The sequence below is a fragment of the Scardinius erythrophthalmus genome, assembly GCF_964197995.2.
Source record: "Scardinius erythrophthalmus genome assembly, chromosome: 10".
NCBI classification, from domain to species: Eukaryota; Metazoa; Chordata; class Actinopteri; order Cypriniformes; family Leuciscidae; genus Scardinius; species Scardinius erythrophthalmus.
In genome coordinates this window covers 32,205,398-32,228,210 of record NC_138230.1, presented here as the reverse complement: position 1 = coordinate 32,228,210, position 22,813 = coordinate 32,205,398, and the positions used below count along the sequence as shown (strand labels likewise).

General features: G+C 39.7%; 1 protein-coding gene across 1 annotated transcript in view; it reads left to right on the top strand.

Moving 5' to 3' along the window:
• dtnbp1b (dystrobrevin binding protein 1b) overlaps nucleotides 1-22,128 on the top strand; it is a gene marked incomplete at both ends in the record, with an annotated part of 55,483 nt that extends 33,355 nt beyond the window's left edge. Inside the window, 3 exons of the mRNA XM_081376548.1 lie at nucleotides 13,427-13,579; nucleotides 19,936-20,079; nucleotides 21,830-22,128. Coding sequence (XP_081232674.1) covers nucleotides 13,427-13,579; nucleotides 19,936-20,079; nucleotides 21,830-22,128 — 596 coding nt within the window. The remainder of the gene's footprint in view (nucleotides 1-13,426; nucleotides 13,580-19,935; nucleotides 20,080-21,829) is intronic.
• Nucleotides 22,129-22,813: the final 685 nt, after the last annotated feature.

Genomic DNA, 22,813 nt, shown 5'->3' with positions numbered 1-22,813 from the left:
TTAGTGTCATTAACACCATTAAGTTCACAAGTAAAGCAAAAGGAGCATAAAGGGTCACTATAGGCTGATTTAATACTATTAAATAAGCTTTTCTTTTCTTTTGTTATCAGAACAGTTGTATCGCCTGACCATTTTGGACTTTATGCCATTCAAAAAAAAAAAAAATCTAAATGAATTTTAATACAGAAATTCAAAACATACACATCAGAGAAGACATACAGTTATTTTTAAATGTATTTATTTATGTTGCTATATATTTATGTTGCTTATATTTATTATGCAATCAGATACATCGCCGTTAAATATCTACTTACAAACAGTAGTCCTAACCCTGAAATCCAAGAATCATTTCTGGTCCAACATTGTATTATGAATTACATTGCATTATGCAATATCAGGCCTAAAACTAACCCTTATAGTTGTAATCATCATATGTAGCAGTGTAAACAATCAGATTTTTCACAGAAGGGTTTGCTTTGCTTTAATTTCCCTCTTGAACAGCCACACTTTCTCCCTCGCTCTACCTTAACAGCGTCAATCCCAGCCACTTCACACTTAAAACCCCTCACATACAAAATGGCTTGCGATCTCATGACGAGCCATTACAGAACTCTGAATGAGGCTATATTAGATGGAGAATGGCGTAGTAAGAGACGCAGGTGTTGCCACACAAAGACTGAGACGTGAACTAAGGCTGGTGTGAATGAGTCTTTACAACAGCCCATATGGCAAACCAAGCACATCGTCTTCCACTCAATAGTGCTCACTCTGCTTGCAGCACGAGTCTCTGTTGTTTCTACATCCCTACAATCTGTCATTGCAATTACACGCAAATGAAGCCATTGCAAGAACACAAACCAAGATAGAAGGAGTGTGTGTAGGGGTATCTGCGGGCTATCATTCATGTGCTCACTGGGGAATGACGCAGTCAATAAGTGGATCCAATTAATCGGCATTAAATCACACAGCCAGATGACTGCCATCAGAGTGATGACTATTAAGCATCCTTTGCTCTCTATCTCCCTTTGGATCATCTCATTACAGTCTTTAGGTCAGCACCTGCTCGCTCATTCCTGCGTCACACCTCTAAGTCTTTTAACAAATTTCTTCTCTTTATATGGAAAGAAGAAATACAAATGTCTGGCCACAAGCAGTAGTACAGAGAAACTTCATGGTCTCAGATAAGGCCTAAACACAAGAGAATCCTGCGAACTCTGGCACTGGTGAGAAGTTTGTTTGGCTTAAAATTTTACATTCTTTTCTGAAAGGTTGAGCATTCACAGCCCTGGTGAGAAAGAAGTGCACTTAGTTGTATTGAATATGCACTTGTGTACTACAAACCTTACAATATATATATAAAAAAATCAAATTAAAATAAAAACGGTACATAATATTATATTAAAGGGGTGGTTTACTGCCTTTTTTCTTTGCTTGATTGTGTTTATGGGCTGCAATATAACATGTCTTCGTGTTTCGTTTGTTAAAAAACGCCTTATTTTTCATAAATTTCACCTTTATTGTAAGCCGCTTCCTCCTCTGTCATTTGAACGACCGGTTGACTTCCTGATTCTATGAAACCACTCCCTCAGAAAGAGGCAATGAGCTCAGATTGGTTAGTTCGGCCGGTGTGTTGTAATTGGCTAAACTGCGTCCGGAATCTTCACGCCCATTACCTTTACGGGCGACAGTTGCATGTGCTCCGGTCAAATGTAATGGTGTCAATATTGCCTCATCAGTTTGAGCCAGAATCAGACCCAGAGAGCGGTGATGAAGAGAGTCAAGCAGAACCTCCGCAAACACGGCTCTTACTAAACGTTTCTGAATGGTAATTTATTTTATTTTATTATTATTCTCTCAAAGAATTTCCATACGCTGTTACTTGAAAATGCTACTGCTGTTTGTTAGCTTTTGAGATACGCTTTCCCCCTGATTAAACATTTAATATAACTGAATACATGACTGAGTAATACCGTTTTTTTAAGATATTGTTTTATTGATAGAATGAACAACCGTTTAACTATTCACAAAGCTTAGTTTACTCAGTTTGTCGTTTTCTTTAGGTGTACATGTGATAACAGCAGCTGAAGTTTGCTGTTGCGATAATTTTTTGAAGTTTGTACACGTTTGTCTTATACACACAAAATAGCATCGAACTAACTAGCTACTATAAACAAACAGCTTTGGCATTGGTTTGCGTTCTTGATCAAATCAAAAAATTACGTCATAAAGTATACATGGAAAATACGTTTACAAAATTTGTACATATTACAAATTCGGGTCCAAAATGTTTGTACGCGTTTGTCATATACTAAAGCCAGCGCTGGCATTTTTTTACATCCTTGATAAAACTAAAACATTACGTCTTAAATTATACAGGCAAATACATTTAAAATGATTAAACCTTACTTGCAGGTTGTGGCCTCTGGTTTTAAAGCTGTAACTGCTTCATGTTGTAGTAATAGTTTCTTGTTGAATCCGGCATTGAACTCGTGTAGATTCTGGAAGCTGTCTTCCGTAAAATGTGCAGCACAGAGAGCTAAACTACGATTGTAATTGTCAGGAACATAACCAAACTTAAATTTTAACCATTGTTGACGAACTACAGCGTCTGTTGGAAGCCTGAACACAGAAGACCTGACAGCTACAGCTCTCCACTATAACTCCTCCTCTTCGACAGCAGAACATGTTCCGGAGGGAGGGTGGATGTAAATGTATGGGTTAGTTACGTATAAAACCCGGGAAGTATCTCGTTGTAGTCCCATTCGAGACGTTTTTGTAGGCATTAAACTTCCTGATTTTTAAAAGACAATATCTCCGCTTACGTTGAACTTTAAGCGCAGCAACTTTGCAGATACTGTTCATGCACCAACAGCAACATTACACAGTATTTAAAATGAAAAAAGTGAAATAGCAATCAACCACCCCTTTAAAAGTGTACTTCAAGAGAGTATGCTTTCATGACTGGGTTTCTTAACACACTAAAGTACTTTTTAAAATGTGTATTTGTAATAATTTCAAATTAAACGTTTTACTTTAAAGTACATTTCAAATCATTGTTTTAAAGAAGTTCACTATTCTGATGTGTTGAACTATTTTGAGCTATTGTCTGTTGGTGTGGATAATATGCAGCTAATGTAGTTATCATTATAGTTGTTACAGAGTGTACATAGTGTATAGTTATACAATTATTTTCATAGTTAGTTCTTAGCATCCAATATTGAAATTCTTAGAGAACAGGAAGTGACATTTTTTTATACCCTTCTGTGTCTTAGTCTCGAGTCCACTTGAACAGCTGTTCTCAAGCATTATGCAAATTAGGGTCTCAGGACGACAAAATACACATAAAAATAAGAAGAACCAGAGTACCCAAGACGTCACTTTTTGTCACTTTCAACCATGCTTCAATATCTGACGCTCAAAGCACCCTTTAGCGTCCATATGAGACGCATAACCCTACCACAGACCTAAACCTACCCAACCGAAGCGTCACATATGGACGCTAAAGGGTGCTTTGAGCGTCAGATATTGAAGCATGGTTGAAAGTGACAAAAAGTGACGTCTTGGGTATGAGAATGTGTTGTAATATGAGGTATAGCCTAATGTTAAAACTTTGATTTCTTGACCTGAAAAAGTTATGTAAATTAAAGGTGCAGTATGTAATATAGACAGCTAGTGAATGAAATGGGTTCTGAAGTCCAAATTCAAAATATTGGAGAGAGTTGTTTCCCCCGCCCCCTCCTGCTCGGCCTCCTGCTCAGACTCGACACTCACGTGGGTTGCCAGATTGAAGACACAACATGAACGAGCGTAATTGACAATGTCAATTGACACTGTTAATTGATGAGTTACTCTACTGTAATTTATCCATGTTTTAATATGCCTCTGGTCATAGAGCTTTTTTAGGTTGGATAGAATCTGCAATCTCTGATCCAGTTCATTTGCTGGCTTCCATAGCTGCAATACGCTGTGTTTTCTGCCAACTGGCAACCCGGTGTTTAGATTTATGCTTTAGTACAGTCAATTTATATATATATATATATTTTTACATACAGCACCTTTAATAAAACCTTAAAATGCCATGGGCATTTTTATAATGAATATACATTTTAATTGTTATTCCAAGCTCTAAAATTTTTAATGCAGAAACTGTTTATTATATTATATTTATCATAAAATAAATAAAAACTTCTGGAATCCTGACATGTTGTTCTTTTCATTTAAATTTTAAGTATTTTAGTAACTTTTTAAAATAGGTTTTGAAAACAAAACTAGGGCTATGGAGTCTTTGAATTTTATAGTGGACAATGAGGGGCGGAGTCAAAAATGTTGAGAATCACTGCAATAAAAGTTGAAGTATTCTCTAGCCCTGTGGCATTAATGTATTCTTTAAGCCTCTGTATTTCTTAACTCAAAATGATCTGGTCCTCTTCAAGACTCAGTATTCATTGAGAAGAAAGTAAGTAGGTTTGGTCTCAGGTCAGTGCATCTGGACAGCAGCAGCAAAGACTGAAGCTTCTCTCAGGAGGAATAACAGTCTACACTTCAACTAGACAAGCTGAACTGTCTTTCTGAACAGCACTTTTCTCAGACGGCACTTTGGGAGCAAAATCAGCCTGGACAGGCTGAGAACCAATATCTCATGTTTCTCTACTACGCTGTCACACATAGACTCTTCAATTACTCTTATTCATAATCAGATTACGACATCATCTACACACAAGCGTATGCACAGAGCATCATTAAATTAACTGTAATGAGGCATGACATAATACTAACTTGCATTAGTATGAGAGAATTAATGTATAATGATTAGAAAATGAAAACAGGAAAGATTGATGTCATACACATGCAAAATGACAACTGTGTGGTATGTAGATTTTGAGACAGTGAGTCTAAACAGAGAAAAGATAAGTCAGAAGTCAGTGTATTGCTGTGTGTGTGCGCGCACTGTGAACAGTCCTTTGGTTAAAGTAAAGAGCATGTGTGATGGAAAATGAAGAGAAGACATGCATGCACTACAGCACAACTCTTTGATGAAAGACCAGAGACCAGAGCTGCTTCCCTCAGGACGACCACAGACATTAATTAATCCACTGACAGACCAAACAAAAAGACACACGTACACACACACACACACACACACACACACACACACACACACACACACACACACACACACACACACACACACACACACACACACACACACAGTGTCTCTAGGTCTCTAGCCCAATAAAGGCTTTCCACATTCACTCAGACCATAGGGAAGCTAAAAGAGCCAGTGAAATTGATGAAACGACAACAGAAAATGAGAAATTGAGATAATAAGAGAGATATACAGACAGGCCCGTGGTGGGTAATCGGGAGAATTCTCGGTGGGCCGCTTCACTTTTGGGCCGGTCGAGGATTTTATTTATTTTTTCACATTTGTCACGTTAGTTAAATTAGGCTACACACGTTCCGCATTCTGACACCGCAGCGCGCAGCCTCTGTATGGGTTGTACAATGTGAGGGAGTTCTCCCCTTCCCTCCTATAGAATTGGTTGGGTCCATAGCCCGTCTTTTCCAAAACGTTTTCTCAGGTAGGCTACCGCGGGCCGCGGCACCGCCGGCGCCTACCGATAGCTGGGCCGGCCCTACCTTAACGCGACAGGGAGGATGGATGGAAGGTAGAGGCCAGGAGGTATAGAGCTGGTAAGTCCCGCCCCTTCCGCAAAACCCCGCTGGACCTCAAAGTTGAAAAACCGTCAATGCAAGTGAATGGGAGAAAATAATTATTTTCTGGTCCCGTTTGAATTGTGCCATGAATGTGAACATATGTTGTCTGTGAATTTTTTTATATAACTTTTCGTGTAAAGAATGATACAATTTAGCGGGTAGAAGTTTGATACGGTTAGACTTTGTGTGAGAGCACTTTGTGGACTACAACTCTCGACGCGTTTGAAACGTCAACACACTCGCACACGGACTAGCTCACGGATCCCGCTAAACATGGCTGTGTCTTTGGTGCACTTCACTGCCTTCTTTCAGGGAGAGGACAAAATCGTTGAGGTTGGTGAAAACCACGATGGTGCGTTCAAGTCCTCCTGGGAAGTTCGTACGTACAAGGTGGGAAGTCGTCAAGCCCGCATTAATGCACGGGCTTACCTGGGCTGAAGCCCAGGGGCCTCCCAAGTTCAGGGGCCTCCCATGTTCAGGTTTATGATGAGCTGAAAAGGTCATATTGTTTTAACTTGTCAGATTTTGTCGCTGTATGTCGCTTGTGGACGTTGGTAGTGCTGTCGCTTTATGTTATTGTTATGTTATTGTTATGGTGCGTTTATACCAAACGCGAATAGAGCGTCTGGCGCGACGCCGCGCGAGTGGTTTCAATGTTAAGTCAATGCAAAGACGCGTTTACGCGCGTCTAGAGGTCCCGCGGCGCGAATGAGGCAAAAGTCCGCTCAGTGCCGCTAACGTCTCGCTTTGGGGTGTGTCTGTTGCGAGTGTGTTTAATTTAAGTTTTTTTTCAACACACGGGACAGATGCACGCGATTACATTTAGAAATAGACAAGCTTTGTTTCCAAATGCACCAAGCAATTATCCTTTCAATTTTATAAACTTTTTATAAACCCAGCCAATATAATCACAATGAACATCCAAAATAAAATCTTTAACCCTCTACTGCATGAATTTTGATGACACATGATAAAAATTATTTCACATCATTTCCTGGCTCATTTGGGAACATTTTATTGATTTATTGAAAAATGTCCCTCCCCCAACCCCCCCACCCAAAATATTTTTTTGTTGCCTGAGGGCAACGTTATGCAACAATGGTAAAGAATCATAGAGAAAATGATCATTATACAATTCTCAGAGAGCAATACAAAAATAAATGATTTCTTGACATTTTTTTATTATTTTTTTAAGTAAAAAGGGAAAAACACTTGAAACACATCAATATACTTGATTTGATACAGACATAGGTTTGTATCATGTAGTGCGTCATGTCATATCATGTACTTCATGTATCCTAATCAACCCCATATACACTACTGTATAATGACAAAAGTATTGGGACCCCTCCAAATCATTGAATTCAGGTGTTCCAATCACTTCCATGGCCACAGTTGTTTAAAATCAAGAACCTAGGCATACAGATGCTTCAACAAACACTCTCAGGAGCTCAGTCAATTCAAGCGCGGTGATAGGTTGCCACCTGTGCAATAAGTCCATTCGTGATATTTCCTCACTACAAAATATTCCACGGTCAACTGTTAGAGGTATTATAACAAAGTGGAAGCAATTGGGAACAACAGCAACTAGGCCACAGAGTGGGGTCAGTACATGCTGAGGCGCACAGAAGTCGCCAACTTTCTGCAGAGTCAATAGCTACAGACCTCCAAACTTTGTAGAGAGCTTCATGGAATGGGTTTCCATGGCTGAGCAGCTGCTTCCAAGCCCTGCATCACCAAGTGCAATGTAAAGTGTGGGATGCAGTGGTGTAAAGCACGCCGCCACTGGACTCTGACCAATCATGCTTCTCTGACTGGCAATCCAATGGACGAGTCTGGGTTTGGCAGGAAAACGGTACTTGCCTGACTGCATTGTGCCAAGTGTAAAGTTTTGTAGAGGGGGGATTATGGTGTGGGGTTGTTTGGTGGAGAGGGGATTATGGTGTGGGGTTGTTTGGTGGAGGGGGGATTATGGTGTGGGGTTGTTTTTCAGGGGTTGGGCTTTGCCCCTTAGGTCCAGTGAAAGGAACTCCTAATGCTTTAGCATACCAAGACAATTTGGACAATTTCATGCTCCCAACTTTGTGGGAACAGTTTGTAGATGGCCCCTTTCTGTTCTAAAATGACTGTGGATGCTGCACATTAGTGTCACTTTGGTGACTTTGGTCGTTCCTGTGCACCCAGGAACCCTACATCTTCCCTACTTGTAACACATTATTTGCCATTGTGAGGTATTGTCCAAGACATCCTTGAAAAGTACCCCTTATGGCATAACGTTGCCCTGAGGCAACAAAAAGAAAAACTGAATTTGTGAACATGCAAAATAAAAAAAAATTCACAAAACCTGCCAAAAGGCTTCTCTACACCTTCATACACACACACATATTTTTTATGTACAGTTCATGTCATTTTAAATATGATTACTAAAGCAAATAATCTTGCTTTCATCTCACACCATGTGCTCCTGTGACCATGTGTCAGAAAAGGACGTCCCGCCTTCAAATGGTGCTTGATAGTGACTTCCAAACCTTATTGGACTGTTCTTTGATACTTTTTCAAACATTCTAATTGGTTGCAATCATTTAAAGAAAAATGTACTGAACACAGGGCTTAAGAAAACTTTCCGTTGCCTGAGGGCAACGCTATGCAGTAGAGGGTTAACATGTAGGCTATATAACAACTGCAAAGCATCTAATTTGTAAACAAAATGATTTACGCACTAAATCCAGCATAAACTCACTGAGACTGTCGACAGTTTCTTTTCCATGCATCATTTTATTATAGCCTATCCATGTTTGTGGTTAGTTACAGTCAAATCATATAGAACAGTGAAATCGCCCTCGAACTCTTCTGTCTTGCCTGCACTGCACTCGAGACGGTGACGGGAGCTGAGCTCCACTGAAAGGCTTCTTTCCTATTGGTTGTCGCTCGCAAAAATCGCTTCTCATTTGCATAAAGTTGAAATTTAGTTGCTGTGTGTGGTTGTTAAATAAAGTTTCTTTTGTTTATGTGCTCAGTGATGTGTTAATAACAATATTAAAATTAAAAACAATATAAAAAAACTCACTGTTGTAGGTCTCGAAAGAAACTAATGCATTTTGTAATGTAGATTACCTAGATATTACACTTTTTTTAAAATGAGACTATAAATCGAGGGGATGGGGGGCCTACAAAACCTCTCAGCCCCGGGGCCTAACATTAGGTTAAGGCGGCTCTGGAAGTCGTGCTTATAACGACATGCGTTCAAGTCACTTTCGTCGGAGCAAAATGGCGGAGTAACGTTACTTTCTATTAATAATTACACAAAAATACAGTAAGGTTCTTAAACTCTTGTTCTAGAAAATGAAGAACAAAGAAATGAGCATCAGGTGTACTTTGTATTTTTATGTTTTTAATTAATTTATGAAGCCACTGCCAACACATCATTACATGTTGCATTGTTCTATTATAATACTATCATATTCTGTGTTGGCGATTAGCTAACTGAGCTGTTAATAGAAAAGCCTGACAATATCACGGCTAAATACCTTTACGTATTGTGTATTCCGCCATGTTAATCACTGACACGCCCCCAACTCGTAAAGATCGGAGCTTAGAGAAAATCCCGAGCTCCCCACTGGTATTTACGACATTGTGGTGGCGTTCAAGTGCGTTCAACTCGTAAATACGATCTATACGAGATGACTTGAACGCACCTTAGTCAACTTTATGGGGTGACGTCACATAGGCGACATGTAGTCTTTCTCGTTATGTCTTTTCCACAACTGCTTGCCGAAGAATCATACCATATACTGTCAAACTCGTAACATGGAGAGTTATATAAAAAATTCACAGACAACATATGTTCAATTCATGGCACAATTCAAACGGGATCAGAAAATAATTATTTTCTCCCATTCACTTGCATTGACGGTTTTTCAAATTTGAGGTCCAGCGGGGTTTTACGGAAGGGGCGGGACTTACCAGCTCTATAGAGAGCCTAAGTCCCGCCCCTCCGCTTCCGCCTCATGGGACCTTAATTCGGAAAAAATATGTATGGAAGTCAATGGCGAGAGATAACTTATCTTTTTATTCCCTCTGAACTGTGCCCTGAACTACACATATGATGTTTGTCAATTTAAAAGGTAATTATGAAAGTCAAGAAAGTCGCAGTTTGTCATAAAACAGAAGAGTAACGTTTAGTTTTATGTGAAAATCGCTCAATGAACTAGGCTAACGTTACATCTCTCGTCTCGCACTATGTACGTCACAAGATCCGTTGCTCGTATGTGTGTATTCTGGCTCAAAACACTCGTAACGTTACGATTATAATGTAAGACTATAGAAAAAAATGACAGACGTTAGCTTCAGTAAAGTTTGCTTCATTCATTGAGAGAAAAGGTATGACGTCGCATGTGCGCCTTCTGGGTTTGTAGTCTTTGTAATTACGTATTTTCACAGTCTTATACCTCAGCAGTTTTACATCAAGCTGCGACTTTCTTGACTTTAAAATGTATCTTTTAAATTGACAAACATCATATGTGTAAATCAGGGCACAATTCAAACGAGATCAAAATATTTGTTGTCTCTCGCCATTGACTACCATACAATATTTTTCCGAAATAAAGTCCCATGTTGGTCGACCGGAAGGGGAGGGACTTAGGCTCTCTATGGAAGCTTGTTTCCGAAAACATTTTAAAAGATAATAGCGACTTTATTTCTCAGAATTGCGAGATATAAAGTCAGAATTGCGTGAAATAAAGTCGCAATTGCGTGTTATAAAGTCAGAATTGCGAGATATAAAGTCGCAATTGTGTGTTATAAAGTCAGAATTGCAAGATATAAAGTCAGAATTGTGTGAAATAAAGTTGCAATTGCTTCTTATAAAGTCTAAGTGAATTATTATTTAACCTTTACATTATTTGATGAACCATGGTATAAATACAAACTACACAATAGTAAGAGCTGAACTGTTGCTTCATTTATCCAATTTGGAAAAAGTGCTAATTTGGAATTCCACCATGGAAAAAGTGGGCCGGTCTTGGGCCTGAAACTCCCGGGCTGAAAAGTGGCCCCACTCCGGCCCTGTATACAGATGCTTGGAATTTCTGGAATCTGGTAAAAGAGGGATTGACAGAGGTCACTATATTTGCTATATGTGACCCTGGACCACAAAACCATTCACATGGGTCAATTTTTTTAAATTGAGATGTTGAATAGATAAGCTTTCCATTAATGTATGGTTTGTTAGGATAGGACAATTTTTGGCCGAGATACAACTATTTGAAAATCTGGAATCTGAGGGTGCAAAAAAATCTAAACATTGAGAAAATCGCCTCTAAAGTTGTCCATTTATGTTTTCGATTGTGCTAAATTCACTCACAAAAATAAATGTTTTATATATTTACGGTAGGAAATTTACTAAATATCTTAATGGAACATGATCTTTACTTAATATCCTAATGATTTTTGGCATAAAAGAATCGATAATTTTGACCCATACAATGGGGTTTTGGCTATTGCCACAAATATACCCGTGCGACTTATGACTGGTTTTGTGATCCAGGGTCGCATATACTCTATACTCTAGAGTACTGTGAGTTGACAAACATCTCTTAGCAGACAATTTACAGTCTTTCTCTTATTGATGACTCATCTTGCTATCACAGGCATGTCCATTTTTGTTATTATTTATTACCGTTTCTTTGTTATTTAAGGTACATTTAGTAGTTTTTTACTTTTTAAGAAAAGTAGTTACTTTTTCCATGTACACTGAAATGCTGTTAGACGCTGAACTGCCCTGGTGAACTAATAAGTTTTAGAGAACCATCTACACAATAATTAATTCCCTTATCTATCCAACAAAACAGATGCAGCTTGGGCATCACCACTCAAGATTTTCTCCTTCATTAAATCTTTCCACCTAATGTATGCCGTAGCGATGTGTAGGGTCGTTCTTTTTTATCCAGTCTTTCTGGCTTCTAACTTTTTCTACTTCTTAAGCCGTACAGATACTGATTCTCTCGTTGTCTCTGCTGGTAAAGCACGATAATAAGTGTGTTTCAATGTCTAATTTTCACATAACAGCAGAGTGTGAGGATTCTTTCTGACATTTACACTGTAACCCCGCAGTGGGTTATGTCATTTCATCATGGCGAAATATATTAAGGAGACTGACGCATCGACCCTGCATAAAAAAAAAAAAAATAGAATTTATAGAAAACTATTATGAGTACAGTCTTCATCTCATACGAGTTTACATCATTCAGATCACTCTTCACAAAAACACAATATTTCTTAACGTGTAAATCTAGTTAAATTAGCCCCAAACTACCGAATGCACCTTTAATAGGCCTATATATAAAATATTAATATTAAATATTTATAAATAAAAAAAGCTATTCAGCTATTCAATTATTATAATCATTAGGCCCGTCAGCAAGATTTACACTAAATGCTGTAGCACACGTCACAGGGCCATATGACAGCCAGACCCAGTTTTAGGAAATGTGGGCTAGTTATGTCCTGTCAGGAGAAAACCTCTTTACCTGTCAATATGCAGTTCGCTGATTCAGTTCAAGCTGAGCAGAGATCTGAAAATCACTGCTGGACAGCCCTGACAACCCCCCGCTGTCCTGTCCGGAACAGCATGCTCTTGGGAAAGTTCACAGTGTACAGTTTGCGTTTTCAGAATTTTGCCTCATGGTTATAGCTCAGTACAAGCTGACACATTTTTAAAATGAAAAAAAATGTGATTTAATCTGAACCTTTGTTTTTATATCCTTTGAAGCTATCTCTGAGAACAGTTTGACACTTTTTATGACAGGGTTATATTTAAAGGACAAGTTCGGTATTTTACACTTAAAGCCCTGTTTACAGATCGTTTCTGATGAAATAGAACGGTTAAGATTAAAATTTGGACACATGCTGCTGTCCCGAGAATTTTAGGTTTATTTCGCTTTCCCCAAAACCTCTAGAATGGGTGTATAGGTGCACTGGAACAATCCTTCATAAAACGCATTAAACTTTCGTTTACAAAGACTTGCAACTCACCGAGTGGTTAGGGGTGTTCACTGATATGCTCACACAAAAATCGCTGCAAAAGATGCTTTCCAACAGGTTTTATCATAGTTTTTGTCCAACTCCATTGACTTGTATTGAATGTGCTGTGTGAGGTACGGTATTACTCCACCGCTTCTTCTTCTGCTTCTTCTGTGTATTCAATTAAATGCCAGTGGTTTGCTTGCAATTGGCAAAGGTGCATTATCGCCACCAACTGGGCTGGAGTGTCTATTATTCAAGCTCTCAACGGAAGAATCTACGGGTGTGAGACGTTTGGAAAAATAGATCCACAGTTTTACAACGAATGGTAAAACACCTGTTGGAAAGCATCTTTTCCATCTCACCACTCGGTGAGTTTCAGGTCTTTGTAAACGAAAGTTTAATGCGTTTTATGAAGGATTGTTCCAGTGCACCTATACACCCATTCTAGAGGTTTTGGGGAAAGCGAAAGAAACCTAAAATTCTCGGGACAGCAGCATGAGTCCAAATTTTAATCTTAACCGTTCTATTTCATCAGAAACGATCTGTAAACAGGGCTTTAAGTGTAAAATACCGAACTTACCCTTTAATGCAAGTCTTTTGAAATGCTAGTTTACATCCCTAAACTCTAATATCCTGCATGGTTGACTAACATTATCACCTCTTTCTTCTTGTCCTCCAATCACAGCGGAGATGGAGCATGCTCAGAGAGTACCGGAGGCGGAGCCTGTCCAGCCACAGGTAAAACTAAAGGACAGGCAAAAGTTCTTTGAAGAGGCGTTTCAGCAGGACATGGAGCACTACCTGTCCACAGGATACCTACAGATTGCGGAGAGAAGAGGTGAGCTATGCCCATGTCCTCGGCTCAAACCTAAACCAGATCAAAATGTGCCAGACACTAATATAAGCAGATGCTGTTTAACAAAATGCTCATGTAAATATGCTCTATCTTTATGTACAATTTAACAGACCTTTTTATATCCCTGGGAAATGTCTCTTTAGATGATCTGGTACAAAAAACTTAGCAGTCATTATTACAAATAAGAGTGCCAGCTCCACAGCACCCAACATATTCATTGGGAAAGCTGTTCCCAGCCCTGAAGTGTTGCTTTCATCTTCCACCAATTTGTCTAAAATGACTCAGGAGACACATGGTGCATGGTAATGTACAAAAGCAGCAGAGGGGAGTTGGAACAACAAGTCCAATGGGTAATGCTAATAATTATAGATAAACTATACTGAAATGGTGGGGATAAGATCAGCCAGTGAGTCATTTAGACTAGAGGGCAGGGCTAGCAAATACCATCCCTTTATTAGGTGCGTTTGACTTCATACAGCGTTATCATTTTGTCCCACTTGAGACAGCGCTGACACCGTCACTGAGATGTATGCCATCAAAGTACCACAAAAAGCCTTGGACTGGTTCCAGGGTTCCTACACAATTTTAATTTTAAAATTCCATACTTTTCCAGACTTAAATTTCCAGACTTCCCTACAGATTTTTCCGACTATATTTAACTTGTTCTGATAAATTGTTTTAAAATTCAACTGCTAACAAGGATGTTATATTCTAAAGATTTAGTATTGGCATTTTTGCCTTTTATTAGGATAGGAAAGTAACTAGACAGGAAGTAAGGTGGGAGAGAGAGGGGGCCAGGATCGGGAAAAGTCCATGAGCCAGGACTCGAACTCGGGTCTCCCTGAGCACAACAGCGCTACATGCCGACGCACTTACCCACAATGCTATCGGCGCCGACAAGTATGTTATACTCTGAGTCAAAACCTCTATGTAGGCTATCATGTTAAATTTGAAAATTTGAAAATTGTAGCTACTGTTGCTCGTACAAGTCAATTTAACACCAAACCCAGTCAAGTTTAAAGCACAGCATTTTATTAAAACTTCAATACTAAAACAGGGCAATATTATATATATATTTGTAATTTTGTACATTTAAATAACTGTAAACCCCTACAGAAACAGAAGGGATGTTCATGTACAATCAGGGTTTTTCCTGGCTCAAAATGAGGCGGAAAAATCCTAATAATGTATTTTAATAATAAGATAATTAAATTAGTATTTTTCATAGATCATCATACCTGTTACCTGTAGGGGGGTCCGGGGGCATGCCCCCCGAAAGAAAATTTTGTACATTTTAAAGATAAATTCATTAATCTGGTGCACTTTGAGTCACCCAAATCCACTGACAAGCGTTATTGTCGAGCCCTAATATGTTTCCTTGATTTGTTTTCCCTGAAGAGAATTACGTTGTTGAAAACGAAAGTAAAAGAGTCACGCACATTCATTGCGTTTTACTGTGATGAGAGTTCCGTGTCTTTATTAAACTCAACACGTTATAATGATTTATCGGTCATCCACCCTCGATTAATTGGAATGGAATGTTTTTATTACTTGGCCCGCCCGACCTGCGGATTATCCGCGCAGCACTATACATTTTGAGAATGGACACAAGCGGTAACCGCATCAGATCCGTCACGCTGGGAAAAGTGTATCTGACCATGACTGTCTTTCCGGGTTTTGTCGAGAGCCGGAGGTGGCACGAAATTTAACGGAGGCGGCCGCCTCATAATTCTCTATGCAGGAAAAACCCTAGAGCTAAAGTAAATTGATCATGTCATGCACTCCCTTATCTGTTGCTGGTTTGAGTGATGCGGATACGCGCACTCGTTCATTTAACGAAGGTCAAAGTAGGCTACAACTGTTTTTGGAAAAAGACAAACTTGTGTAATAGGAATAATGTTACACGCATATTGAATTGATTCCCTGGTAATAATAGATCACTTAACAACAAAATACAATCTAATCTTAATGACTGTGTGCTCCTTTGATATTTTGCTTATTTGATTGTGTGACGCGGATGCGCGTGCTCATTCAACGGCCCAGATTTGATAGGCTACTCTAGTAAATATCGAAATTTTGCGAAATGGAAATACACAACTTTAATTTATAACACTGATACACTAGAAAATATAAAATATAATAGTAACGTTAAAGAGAAACAACACTCACGCCGCGTCACGTGAAAACGCAATAACCAATATGCAATATATAAAATATAAAATATATATAAAACGCAAGTTTTTTTAACTTTAAAAGTTTTTAAAGTTTTTTTTAAGAAGGTTTAAAATTGCCCCATTGAAGTCAACAGGGTGCAAATTTTAAAAAGAGGATAACACGGTGTAGGCAACACCGATTTTTGTCGTTCTCAAAAAAATGAGCTCAATGTTAAAATTGACCTGAGTTCTCCTTTAAAATTGCCGCCTCCCCCATGTTGGAGATGTCAAATGATTTGACACAAAGTTCGCAAAATAGCTTTCTTTGAAAATTTAAAATCTTTGGCTAACCAGGCTTTATATTTAGGATTGGCAAGCCAGCCCTCGGAAAACTTGCATTTTCATATTTTGTTTGCCGTGAAGTCCACACTCAAATGTAAAAATCAAGGACAACGTTCCAGGTGTTTTTAAGTCAAGCAGTTTGAGGTAGGGGGGCTGTGATGGCAACTGCCGCCTAACAACGTAGCAACTAATCACTGCAGACCTAGACTCCAGCAGATCAAGTGTAAAAACGATCTTTTGTCAGCGCTGGCAGATTGATCCAAACGCCATGAAAAAAACGATTGTATATATTTTATATAATTATATAGGCCTACATTTAGAAATTCTTAGTTCTATATTTAGAAAACGAAATGGGGACAATAGTCTGGAAACATAAGTATTTTTCCATACTCTGATTTATTTTTTCCATACTTTTCCAGACCTGGAAATTACTCAAATCAAATTCCATACTTTTCCATACTTTTCCAAACCCCGTAGGAACCCTGTGGTTCAGATGCTCCAGTTTCTCCAGATTGGCCACACAAATCTTGGCCAGATTCACTGATGACAACAATGACATTGGTTTCATGTTTATTCTGACACCTTCTGTTCTGCTACTGCTCACAAATCTATTTTTATACCAGAAAAAACTCTTTTCATGTGTCTAAATAAAACTGATATAGATGCCACTTCATTGGTATTGAAATCATACAGGTTGAAATCATTGAAACATTGAAATCTTGACCTTCTTGTACATACAGGCACTGTTTTAAGCAGTGCATACCTATTGGATGAAATGTGATTCTGGTTTCTATATGTAAAATTCAAACATATGTTAACCTGACAAATATTAGATCTAATCCATTTTAATCCATTTTGTCTGTGATACAGTACACAAACACAGTGCAAGCGTCACTTTGGGAAACAGAAAGCGATCGACTTCGGTTCAGTTTCCAACTCGTCCCCGACTGCAAGAGGCAAATCTTTCCAGCAGAAGTTGAACACACCTATTGAGAAAGCAGGTCTAACATCAGACATTGGGTCATAAAGAAGGCGAGGCTACAATTAGCCATTTGGTCATTAAGAAGGCGGGGCTAGGATAGTTAATTAGGTCATTAACGAGGCGGGGCTAGAATCAGCCAGTAGATCACTTAGGGTAAGCTTAAACGACAACGATATGCTTTTTTTCCTTTGAGTTTTATGCAGACGACACCATCAAAACAATCCCCTTTCACATCGATTAGAGAAAACGACTAAAAACCCTGTATTCTGCTGCCAGGCCATTAGATGGCGATGAAACACTATAGACTGAACATGTAAATTACACGTGCATGACGTCATCGCCTTCAGAGATTCGTGTTTTTGTTGTTTACATGAAGACTGTCTTCGAAAACTTGCAGTTTGAAACCAGTTTCCGAACATTTGAATTTTCAGGCCACCAAAATGTCGTTGTCGTGTAAATGAACGGCCAAAATACATTAAAGGTTTTATGTTTTTAGTTGAAAACGGTGTCGTGTAAACAGCCCCTCAAACGGCAGAGAGAAGATCTGCTATCGGGTCATAAAGAAGGCAAGGTTAAGACCAGCCAGCGGGTTATTAAAAACAAGGGGCAAGGATCAGTCAACGGATCAAAAAGAAGGTGGGGCTAGGATCACCCAGCGGGTCATAAAGAAGGCAGGCTATAATTGGCCAGCGGGTCATTGAAAAGAGGGACTAGGATCAGCCAGTGGGTCCTAAAGGATCATCCCGAGGGTCAAAAAGAAAACGGGCTTGGAAAGGGGTGCAAAACTCAGTTCTTGGAGGGCCACGGCCCTGCAGAGTTTAGTTCCAAACCCTGCTCCAAAAGACATACCTGAAGCTTTATAAATAAGCCTGAAGGACATGATTAGCTGGATCATGTGCGTTTAATTAGGGTTGAAGCTAAACCTCCAGGAACTGAGTTTTGCACCCCTAGGCTAGGATCCCCCCGACAAAACGTTGCACAACGTTTTTTAAACAGAAACGGTGATGTGTTGAACACACTGTTCTGATGACGCAAGAGTTGCAACTATGGCAGCTGAGAAGGCCAATCTTTGTGTTCTTTGTGAAGAATTTTCTGAGCCTGATGAAGTCGGTATAAATATGTGTTTAATACTACAAAATATGCCCGATGTTACAGTTACTGCACTTGCCGCCCAGAACAAAAGAGAACCTCCCAATCGAGTGAAGGGATTGCTGAAACTGAAATGGAAGCTCTTACCTAATTCAGACTAAAACACAACTATTTAGCCTCACATACTGACTTTATTTGTAGTTCTGTTTTAATACCCTGTATTTTCTTTCTCATTTTTAGGAAAAGCACTTAATTACCATTGTTTATTTCAATACCAAATGTCATACACTTGCAATGAAGCTAAAAATATAAACAACTACATCATTATGTTGATATCCTATATTTTTACAATAAAATTTACGACAAACATGTCTTCTAATATCCTCAGTTGTTCCGTATACCAAGCTGCATCGAACATATTGTGCAAGTTCACTTTAATACCGCGTGCTTTATATACATGTTGCTGCTGATTGGACTGCAGTTCCAGCCCGTTCTCACCCCAATGCGTCATATACTGACGCTTTTGACATTTCGTCTACATCGAATGCACATGGCACCCTTTAGCGTCAATATGAGACGCAGATAGAAATGGGCCAGAAGGCGCCTCCTAGCGGTCTAACCCTAACCTTACCCCAGACCTAAACCTACCCATAACCAAACAAAGCTCTGTGCGTCTCATATTGACGCTAAAGGGTGCCATGTGCGTTCGATGTAGACGAAATGTCAAAAGCGTCAGTATCTGACGCCCTAGGATGAGAATGCGTTGGCAGTTCTGACACACCCACCAAACAAGAGAAAACGTATCTCAATCCCTGTTGCACACTGGTGCACGCCGTTTCCAGGAAACATGACGTTCAACCCGGAAACCGTAGCAAAACGTTGCGCACCGTTTTGAACTTGAATGTGCCCCTGGTCATTAAGAAGGCGGGGATAGGATTGGCCATCAGGTCCAGAGATAGGACAAGGCAGTGGGTACTTAATAAGGCGGCACGGCTTGGATCATCAAGCAGGTAATAAGGAGGGTGAGGCTAGGATTGGCCAGTAGGTCATTAAGAAGGCAGGGATAGGATTGGCCATTAAGAAGGCGGGGATAGGATTGGCCATTGGGTAATTAAGAAGGCGGGGCTAAGCTCAGTCGTCCAGTCATCAAAGGATCAGCTAGTGGCTCATTAAGAAGGTGAGGCTAAGGGCAGCAAGGTGAGAATATGTCAATCTTCTTTATTTTAAAGGGTATTATTTTTTGAGTATGGACTGGAATTGTGTTGGAATAGTGTTTCGATGGAATTTCTGTCAAAGTGTGACACAGAGTCTGAGTGAATGAGTGTGCAGTTGTGTTTGTGTCTCAGTACTGTAAAAGGGGAGCTAACATATCTCTCTCTTTGTTGTCCATCTCCCCGTGCCGCGACGCTCTTACACAACCTTGAGGTACGCAGTTCACCGCTCTGCTTACTGATGTCGTGCTTACGCTCACGCTCACACACGTGATGGGCATGCCTCACGCCGCAGTCTGTATTTGTGAAGCATGTGCTAATGACATCACAGAGTCGACATGACTTCAAGGTGACGAATCCAGGACATAGCTCAGTGCATCAAATGAGATCTGACATAACCAAATTTGCTGTTCTATTTGACAAAATTTGACTCAAGAACTCTGTCCGCAGAAATGGGAACTCCTTGTAACATTCATCCTGGACTCAAATCCTTGATACATATTAATGATTGAAGTGTGAGGTTGCAGTTATTGATGCTGTCGCTCTTCCTTTGGTTCACAGAGACAATAGGAAGCATGTCATCAATGGAGGTGAACGTGGACATGCTGGAGCAAATGGATCTGATGGATATGTCTGACCACGAGGCATTGGACGTCTTTCTCAACTCTGGTGGCGAGGACAACAGCGTAGCCTCACCGATGCTGGGTATAAATACACAGTGATATTTCACAATCATCAATCTGTAGATTTCCTCACTCTGTATGTTTTTGTCCTCTTTTGGTTTTCAAGCGGGGCCTGATTGAGTTCTATAGATCTAAACCACTCTTAGCTAATGACGAATGTGGCTTCCTTCCTTATGTTTAAAGAACTCTGTAGCTTCACTAATGCTGAGATGCCAATAAATTAGTGCTGACATTTACTGCTACCGTCAGCAGAACATGCTGAGATGATGTCTGTAATGTTTGATTGCATATAGAGATGAACAAACAGGTTTTACAATTCTCGCTAATTACACTGAGCTGCACTGAAAACCATGTTCTCTGGATGATACAGGCAACACGAGGACGATGAGGACTTCCTGTTCCAAAAACAAGTGCACTGCCTCGCTGTATACCATCTAATTATGCAGCTGCCTTTAACTCACCAATATAAGTTAAACAATTTTTCAACTTTTATGTTATTCAGGATTCAACTCATTTGAATCAGTCAGTTTAATGTAATTTAAGTTGAAATTACTGAAACATCCGTTGATTGTACTTAAATTTAAAGGGATAGTTCGGCCAAAAATGATATTAAACCCATGATTTACTCACCCTCAAGCCGTTCGAGATGCATATGTCAATCATTTTTCAGACGAACACATTTTCAGTTATTTTAGAAAATGTCTTAGATCTTTCAGTGGTTATAATGTGAAGTTATGGGGTCCACTCCTTTAAGTCCCAAAAATGTCGTGACGTAGAACGAACGTGACAGCGCAGCCAGAGAGCAGAGCAAAACAAAACTCTACGTTCGTTCTACGTCACGACGCTTCCTACGCTACGTCATACGTCAGCATCCATCTCCGTGAACGCGTGTCGACCGCTACCGGAAGCCAGTTATTTTCATTTATAAAGTTTTAAATATGTATATTTTTACGACAAAACCGCGCTATTTACCCTCAGAAGGCCTACGTTTATCCCCCTGGAGCTGGATGGATTACTTTTGTGAAGGATGCATGCACATTTTTGGGACTTGAAGGAGTGGACCCCATAACTTGACATTATAACCACTGAGGTCTTAAGAGTTCGAAACTTTTGAATGCGTTTTTTCGTATTCGTCATTCGGTGCCTCTGAATTGTCAAAACGCTTCTCAAAATGCTTGCTATGGATGCGAAAAACGCAGAAAATCGAACCAGATCCCAAAATTTTTATGACGGACCAAAAGTTCCGGAGGCAGTGTGTAAACGTGATTGACACAACGTGAGGTCGTATTTATTTTTTAACGTGCGGAAATTTCGGACTCGGTGTGCAAGGACCTTTAATGTGCTGTCACATTTATCTTTGAACTGCTAAAATTCCAGGGGCGAAATGCAGTCATGCCATCAGTGAATCTACACGATTAGGAATTTTGCGTGAGGGACACATAATGTGAATTTTTTCCACATTGTTTGTTTAACTTTTAACATGCAAATTTGCCGGGTTTACCCGTATAAAGCTACTTGGTTTGGCAGTGACCACTGAATAAGCATGCATCAATATCCTAATGACAATGGAGAATGGAATTATCCCCGCAAAATTTCTCTAATGTGACTGTGCTGTTACAATGAACAAAGTGGTAGGTAGCTTACAAGGTTTTGTAACAGATCTCCTTGTCTCACAGAATCCTGCATGTTGTCAGACCAATGTCTCATTTTATAAAAGAGAAATTTGCATTCTAATCCCTTTTGTTCTTCCTGTCTAAAAGATTCTCTCTCAGGTCCAGATGTGGAGTCGTTCACTTCTGAGATCACTCTTCAGGTGCCCACACAGGCGGACCTGAGACACAAGCTCGCATCGCTGTCCTCCACCTGCACGGACTCAGCCAGCCAAGACACGGAGGCGGGGGAAGAGGAGGAGTACAACGACGATGATGAAGATGATGAGAGGGAACAAGCAGCCAACCGTGGCTCTCTGCTCATCCAGCCAGATCTAGAAGAGGTCGAGGAGAATGCCCGGTTACTCGAAAGAGAACAAAACCGGCCAATCAAGAACTGTGAGAGCAGCAGCTCATCCTGAAAACACAGAGGACGAACGACAGACTGTAAGCGGAAGTGATGTAATTAGCAGTGTGCTGTTCATTTGCGTCAAAAGGAAGAGTACACATTTGTGTTTTGACACCCTTTTGGTTTTTGTAAAGAAGTTCTTTGTTGTGTGCTGTGCAGTATATAAGCCCGATCCTGTGCCTGCCCTCACAAATCAATAAATCTCTTTTATTCTGTTGGGATGTTCACTGCATTTAGCTGGTCTGCTGTTTGCCCCTCTGTGCCATTTGTTGTCAGTTACAGCAATATAAAAAATACACACTAGTAATTAATTTTGTGGCTTTCACTCTACAAACTAGTTTAATCAATTTGGTTTCTATGTTGTAAATCCATATCTGGAGTATTTCCAGCTTTTAAAAAGGCTTTAGATAACAAATGCTGTTATGTATTTTATGAGGTACATGCCTGTCTCGTGTATAAAATCAACAACGCTTTAGAGGCCTCGGGCTCACCAGAGTATGACTTTCATTGAAAATACCTGAATTAAGGTTCAGAGTCGAGCTTCAGTTCTTCAAATTGTCAGCATATTTTTACATCAGGGGACATAATGTGGACATGTATAGGACCAAAATTAAAATGTAACATTTAAATTGATTTTAAAAATCACTTGCAGATCCTTGACTTTTAAAGTATTCTAAAATGATATGTTCTTTGCACCT